Genomic DNA, 7,538 nt, shown 5'->3' on the forward strand with positions numbered 1-7,538 from the left:
TTATTTTTGACCCTAAATGCGACTCAGATGGAAATATCACAACCAAAATTCTCGAGTAAAAATATAATTAAAAAAAACCCACATATTACGGAATTGTGTGAATAACAATATCAAATGCTCTTTAAAAATATTAAGGTTCTCTGCCTATTTCTCTTCATTTTCTCATAACCAACGTTATATAAACATGACGATGTAGTTATTCAGTGATGTCGTCGAAAGAAAACGAGGAGAAAGAAATTTGAAAAAGAGTACAAAAACCAACGTCAACTTGCCCCATTTTTTGGCCTTCTGATTCCGTTCACAGGAGATTGGAGTAGTGTTTGCAAATCTTCTTCATCTGCAGAGTTTTGAGTTTTAGCTGCGAAGTTATCCTACACGCTCTTCCGATGGTTATGTAGCAGACATGTGAAGTGCCACCAACGACGCATAAGCCCCGTCGGTAATCTTCATCAGTGCCTCGTGTCTTCCCTTCTCAGCGACAACTCCATTTTTCACTACTGCAATGATATCAGCACCCTTTATGGTGGTAAGCCGGTGAGCAACAACTACGGTTGTTCTGTTCACCATGACTCTGTCCAATGCCTCCTGCACCACACGCTCTGATTCCGCGTCTAGAGCGCTGGTTGCCTCGTCAAGCAGAAGGATTTTCGGGTCCTTTAGTATGGCTCTTGCTATGGCTATTCGCTGCTTTTGCCCGCCAGACAACTGCACTCCTCGTTCCCCTACTGAAGTGTCATATCCCTGTGGCAATGAGCTGATAAAATTGTGTGCATTTGCTGCTTTTGTTGCTGCCATGATCTCTTCTTCAGTGGCATTTCCTTGTTTGCCATAGGCTAAGTTGGTACGGATGGTCTCGTTGAAGAGTATTGGCTCCTGACTCACTAATCCCATTTGTTGCCTCAGCCAGCTTAGTCTAATCTTTCGGAGATCCATTCCATCCAATGTTACCCGTCCAGAGTCAGGATCGTAAAATCTTTCTATGAGGCTGATGACAGTTGACTTCCCACTCCCACTCTCTCCAACAAGTGCAACAGTCTGCAAAAACGATAATATGAAAACTAAGCAAAGGAGTCTCCAGTATAAATTTGCAAACCTCTAGTAGTAGATTGATCTAGGTTTTAAGTGGAATTGATTTCTAAAATTTTGAAGTTGGAGCGGCAGTAAATACCTTTCCAGATGGTATGCTCAAACACATGTCTCTGAATATTTGAATATCTGGTCGTGTTGGATATCTAAAGCTGACATGTTCCAACTCAATATTGCCTGTTACACTAGGTAGTGTAGTGCCAGCAGTGCTGCTTGAGTCAATTTCCGGTTTTCTGTCAAGAATTTCAAATATTGAAGCTGCTGAATCCTTAGCTTTATTGGTGTCAGGAGCCAAGGCACTGGTTTGTGAAACACCAATGGCTGAGATTGTCAATGCAAAGAAAACCTGCAAACAACCATAAGTATTAAGATTAATAGGTTAACAACTCCTAGATAGTTTGTTGAAAAATGGAAAAGAATTGTTTCAAGTTTACCTTGAATACTTCTCCGAATGTTGCTTTCCCATGCTTCACAAGTACAGCTCCAATGTAGAAACAGAAGGCATTTGTGCAATATAGAGCTAAGAAAGAGAAACCGAATCCCAAACCGCTCACAAGTCCGAGACGGACTCCCTGTTTCATGGGGCCTTTGCATTTCTCTTGGTACAAATCCATCACCTTCTGTTCTGAACAAAAAGAGGCAACAGTTCTGATACTTCCAACAGCATCATTAGCTACTTGGCTTGCTTCTTCATACATCAACTGCATATACATATACTTACAAAGTTTAACATAACCCAAAAAACCCCTTTATCTAAAGAACTCAATCGTCCTACGGTATCACTGACCTTTGCATCACCACTGAACCCTTTCAGAAATTTCATCTGGAGGTATCCTTGAAGTAACATAAATGGTGATACTGCTAGGATTGCCAGAGCTAATCTCCAGTTAGCTGAGAATGCTATGATTAATCCTGCTGCAATAGTAGACATGTTTTGTACAATCAGGGCCAAGGTATCACCAACAAGATTTCTTACTGTAGACGCATCAGTAGACAACCTTGCTCCAACGGCACCACTGAGAAGTTCAAAAGAGATTGTTGTTATAGCCGCAAGAAGTTCTATCATAGATGAGAAAGTTAAAAGGTTGCTTAACATACCTCGAATTCGCAGGATCATCAAACCAACTGATTTCTTGGTGGACTACCTTCTCAAATGTCAAGGACCGAATTCTTTGAATCAATTTCCCGCCTGCAACTCCAAATAAATAATTCTGCACCGGTCCAACTACTAGAATAACCACACCCATTCCAACATACCAAAGTGCCCACTCCCTGGCATCTTTTAAGAGCTGCTTTGCTGGCTCAAAGAATGATTTAATGGCCGATGAGAAAAAGAGACCAAACAATGGAAAAATTACTCCATGTACAGCTGCAGCAATGCATCCAATCAATATGGCTGGCACCTCAGGCTTGTTCAGAGAGGCCAGCCGTCTAATAGAAACATTTTTGCGTCTTTGAACAGAAAATTCATCTGTTAAACCTGGCTCTACGCTTCCTTCTTCAGTCTCACAGAAATTAATAGGACCAGGAACACCAAAATTATACGTGAAGGAATGTCGGCTACTTGATGAATTTCTGCTTATAGACCTTCTCAAAGACAAGCTCAAGCTTGTGCTTGCAGACCTGGTAATCGCCTTATCTATCTCAGAAGTTGCATCTGATTTTTCTACATCCTTGGCTCGAGCATCTTCAGTTTCTTTAGCTCCCTCTTGCAGCCGAACTAACTGGGAATAAGCCCCTTCTGGATCTCTGATCAACTCCTCATGCGTTCCTAGAATTGAACTCTTAATATTAAAAAAACTGGTGAAAAATTTAGAAACTTAGGTTAAAACAGCTAGTTTAGAGATGTTACCTTTCTCCACAAGCTTCCCTTGATGCACCACTGCTATTATGTCAGCATTCCTGATTGTTGTCAACCGATGTGCCACCACCACAGTTGTCCTATTTGACATCACTTTTACCAGTGCTTCTTGAACAACTCGTTCAGACTCAGCATCCAGGGCGCTTGTAGCCTCATCAAGGAGGAGGATTTTTGGGTTTTTTAAGATGGCCCTTGCTATTGCAATTCTTTGCTTTTGTCCGCCGGAAAGTTGAGTTCCATGCTCACCCACCATGGTGTCAAGCCCCTGTAGCCAGATATATAGCAATTCTTCAATTATTTACTTGAATGATAAAGGTTGAAGAAAAAAACTGCTTTTAATTAGGGGTCAGCCTCCTTTATGTTTCAAATGTGCATTAACCATTAGTTCAGTGATGCTTCTAGCTGAGGCATGCCCAAGAGTGGCAGGGTCAACCAGCTTTTTACATGATAGAAGAATATTGGAAACCAGTGCATTTTGACACAAGACTACCTACCTGGGGCAACTTGTCAATGAATTTGGCAGCATTAGCAAGCTCAATTGCTGTTCTAATCTCTTCATAAGTTGCATTTTCCTTTCCATATGCTATGTTTTCCCTAATACTAGTTGCAAACAGAATAGGTTCCTGACTGACTAGCCCAATTTTTCCTCTTATCCATCTGAGCTGCATCTTTTTCAAATCAACGCCATCTATGAGCACTTCACCAGAATCAGGATCATAGAATCTCTCTACAAGGCTAATTACTGTTGATTTCCCGCTCCCACTCTGCCCAACTAAAGCTGCAGTTGTGCCACTTGGAACATGCAATGTGAAACCAGAAAATATCTGCACATCTGGTCTGGCAGGATACCTGAAATACACATCCTTGAGATTAATTTCACCCTCGATATCTTCCAATGTTATTCCACTGGTGTCATAAGCATCAATTGTTGGTTTCCGTTTGATTGTCTCGAACATCTTATATGCTGCAGCTTGCCCTGATGCAAACGCATTTAAACTTGGAGTTGTCTGACCCAATGACCTAATCCCAAAACAATAAAATATGTAAGAGATAAGAACTTGGAAATATTATGTTTCACAGGTATGAGAGAATAGAGTTACACATGAATGACAAGTACAAAATCTGAAGGAATGCTATACTTACATTCCTCCTGTCATGATTGCTATTATAACATTGATGACTTGTCCGCCATTGTACCCGTGGTCTGCGATCAATTTGGATCCATACCATACAGCGAGTCCATAAGAGGAAAAGACAACAACCAACATTGTACCAAGTCCTACGCCTGATACCAGCCCTTGATGAGTGGTGGCCGTGTAGGCGACCTGTAGCTTGCTGTTATATTTTTCTATCGCCTGTTTCTCCCCGGTAAAGGATGCAACCTGAAAGAATTACCAACAAAATCAATCAATTAGGTTGAATGGTACTTTTCCCGAACAATATATATACAAACTTATAGGTGAAAACCGAAGCTTACAGTTCTAATGGCTCCAATTGTTTGTTCTACTACATTTCCAGCTTCTGCATAAGCAAGTTGTCCTCTGCTTGACATTTTTGCCATAATCATTGCCATGATTCCACCAGCAAATGCAACAAGAGGGATGCATGCCGATAGTACTAGCGCAAGTTGCCATCCTTTTGCAAAAGCAATTATAAACCCACCGATAAAAGTTGCTACAAGTTGTATGAACTTCCCAACCTGCCACAAACTCTGTTAAAATCCCTGGTGTGGTGTCTCAGGATGAATTTGTTAGGCCAATTGATTTTCATGGCAATTGTTTTTCATTTTTCTTATTAAAAAGCAGAAGATATAATATATTAACCTTCTCGCCCATTGCCTCTTGAATAAGAATCGTATCCCCTGACATCCTCCCAATGACTTCCCCAGTCGTTGTTTCAGTGTCAAAGAAGCCAATGTCCTGCCTCAGTATCGTTTTCAAGTACAAACCACGAATCCGGGCTGCCTGTCTTTCCCCAGTCACCATCCAACATACTACCTCTGTAACACACATGAAGTAAAATCACCTTAGCATATGTTACATACAGATGATATCAATCAACATGCAAAAGCTTAGCTGATTTTCACCACTTTCTCCTCTAGAGTAAAGCCGATCTTAGGAGATTAATTACCCAGATAATAAAATTTTAAAGTTCAACATTAAAAGAACAATGTACATTTCTTCTTCATAGGATGCTTTCTGGAAGCTCTTGATTACTATATATTTCAATATAAATTTCTCAAATTCTAGGCATGCAAATGCAAAGCCATTTTGCCATCATCATTGCATTGATATCTCGCTCACTATCATAGCCAAATGGGCTCCGTGCTTGAGAGGTCATTAATTTCAGCACAACACAATCATAATGAGACTTAACCCATTGCCCCAACTCTAACGTGCAGATATATTTGCACATTATTAATCTTGTTATTCATGAAAATTAATATATTAATTCTTGATTTAAAAGAATTATTTACTACTTTTTACTTTCAAGTTAAAAGTACACCTAACTTGTTAGAATCTTAGATTTTATCCATAAGTAAATCAAGCGACATCAACACTTACGTAGAAGTGAAGCAACGCAGGCATAAATCCCCAAGTATAAAAACTTGACTGCAATCTGGAAATTTATCACACAAATAAAAGAATTTCATTAAGTCAATATAACATAAATTTATTGCTACTTACGACTACTAATTACTTAAACAGCATGTGTAATTGAGAGGCTCTCCAGGTCCACACAATTGAGAGCTATCATTTTGCAGACAAAGCATTAGATACTCACTATGCTCACAACTTTACCTGACTATGCCGAAATGCAAATGATATCCTAGTCTAAATCCACCGTATGTCGGCCATAACGCCAAAGGTCGAAACAGAAAAAGTGGGCTACATGAGTCTACAATTTAAAGTATGTATAATTCTCAATTCAAAGTTTTTCATTAGTCTCATGAAGCAAATCGGTTGAATTTAAGTTGGATTCCACCTCTTTGCCAAAAAGGAATTAAAGGATAAAGATTCACGAAAAGAAAGTCCTTGCATAGTTGTGGCATAATGATCACGCCCTCTACCCCTAATCAGCATGAACCACGTTAAAAAAGGAAAGAAATCCAAAACAACTTTCATTGATTCATGTTTTTATGAGCATCAAATTGAAGCAGTAATTAGTCCAAGTTCATCTTCTGAACTTCTTCGTTTCAATGGAGAGGGGAAACAAAAAGAGAAGAAAGACTGATCACTGATCCCAATTTCAGTTTCTTAATTCTGTAAATATCAGTAAACGCCAGCCATGGTTTTGGTTGCTTCTTCTTGTTCTGATTCTATGAACATTGCTTAGAAGCTAAACCTTAGATGACTAGTTGCAGTTGGAATGCCAATGATGCTTCCACGTGAAATTAAATCAGAAAAGAAATAAATTAAGCCAACAAAGAAAGAGAAAAACAAGAAATGATAGAAAATTAATTTTTTGGTTTAACCTTTGAGACTTCTTTCACGACGTTGGATGGAGTTGTGGCACCGAAAGAATTGATCAGTTGTCCAAATATGAGCGTCATGATAGGCTGCGTCAGCCCATTGGCAATGGCCGCGATCGTCCCGACTATGATCAAAACGATATCCAATCTATCAGCAAACGTAAACAGCTTGTAAAAAGGCACCTTCTGATCATCTGCTTTCTTGTTCTTGTCCTTCTTGTTTCCCTTATCATCGTCTGCCATCTCTTTCATGCAATATTAATTAATCTTTTTTCCCCAGTCTTCTTCTCCGGTAGTTCTCTGCATACATTATAGTTTCGTCTTGATCAAAAACACCCCAGTTTCTTGGGATTTGTACGAGAACATGGCTAGCTAAGAACACCAAAACACAAAAGAGATAAAAGAAAGTAGCGTAAGGGGAAGAGAGTACATACATTAACGTGGCATGAATAAGGGAAAAAATGGAAATGGAAAAGGAAAAGTACCAGAAAGGGAGAGAGATAGACGTAGCGGAGTGTGATAATGCTCCAACAACAGGACTCTCTGGAGGTCATTATATAGGCTATTAGAGTACTATTTTACTTCTTTTTTAAAAATTATTTTTACTTTTTTATCTCCATATTTAGTAATTCTTACTTTTAATTTCTTATTAACTTCAAAATCTGATATATTCTTTTGCTTCTATAAAACAAAATATATATTGGGAAAATTATCTGGCAAATCTGCCTACTCACCATTGCGTGATGGAATCTTAATTGCCTTCTTTAGCTTTTCTTTTTCCTTTTTTTTTTGTTCTTTTACACGCTGGTCTTCTAGAAGGGTGACCCGATTTTCCTGCTATTTTTGTTAATAAATCCTTTATTCAAAGGAGAGAACAGAAATTTGCTATTCTCATGGTTCAAACTACACAATGACCGGTCGTACGTTATTCAACAATTGGGTCCGAAGGAACAGTTGGTGCTATTCCTGGCTGGAAATTAAAACAAGGAACAAATTATTATTCTTGTGAAGCACATCACATGCTCACCAACAGTTTTACCAAACTCTCTCTCTTTTCTTTTCTTTTTTCTTTTATAATTTTATTAATATTTTTTTATTATTGATTAAAGTTAAACTAAA

General features: G+C 38.8%; 1 protein-coding gene across 3 annotated transcripts; it reads right to left on the reverse strand.

Annotated features, from left to right (window-relative positions):
* Window positions 1–128: 128 nt before the first annotated feature.
* On the reverse strand, window positions 129–6,941 carry ABCB9 (P-glycoprotein 9). Of its 3 annotated transcripts, none has more exons than XM_018123407.2 (13): window positions 6,905–6,941; window positions 6,423–6,791; window positions 5,512–5,566; window positions 4,771–4,946; window positions 4,425–4,646; window positions 4,091–4,329; window positions 3,442–3,967; window positions 2,939–3,212; window positions 2,185–2,857; window positions 1,874–2,102; window positions 1,521–1,787; window positions 1,169–1,432; window positions 129–1,035 (listed from the first exon to the last, which is right to left on the reverse strand). In XM_018123407.2, the coding sequence occupies exons 2-13, from the start codon at window positions 6,669–6,671 to the stop codon at window positions 391–393; spliced, it is 3,819 nt and encodes a 1,272-aa protein (XP_017978896.2). In that variant the 5' UTR covers window positions 6,672–6,791; window positions 6,905–6,941; the 3' UTR covers window positions 129–390. The 3 variants fall into 3 exon arrangements, with proteins under 3 accessions (XP_017978896.2, XP_007025208.3, XP_088663390.1); XM_007025146.3 differs by having other exon boundaries at window positions 6,423–6,719; window positions 6,854–6,941; XM_088807264.1 differs by having other exon boundaries at window positions 6,423–6,719; window positions 6,905–6,938.
* Window positions 6,942–7,538: the final 597 nt, after the last annotated feature.

Source organism: Theobroma cacao, chromosome 6, assembly GCF_053813885.1.
Source record: "Theobroma cacao isolate CCN51 chromosome 6, ASM5381388v1, whole genome shotgun sequence".
NCBI lineage: Eukaryota > Viridiplantae > Streptophyta > Magnoliopsida > Malvales > Malvaceae > Theobroma > Theobroma cacao.

What these genes read in the sequence shown, in the direction of transcription:
- ABCB9 (XM_018123407.2), bottom strand. Translation starts at nt 6,671, where the DNA reads ATGAAAGAGATGGCAGACGATGATAAGGGAAACAAGAAGGACAAGAAC. An exon ending in TCATTGACAAGTTGCCCCAG is followed by an intron (nt 3,213 to 3,441) that starts GTAGGTAGTCTT and finishes ATCTGGCTACAG; the next exon opens with GGGCTTGACACCATGGTGGG. An exon ending in AGGGAAGCTTGTGGAGAAAG is followed by an intron (nt 2,858 to 2,938) that starts GTAACATCTCTA and finishes GTTCAATTCTAG; the next exon opens with GAACGCATGAGGAGTTGATC.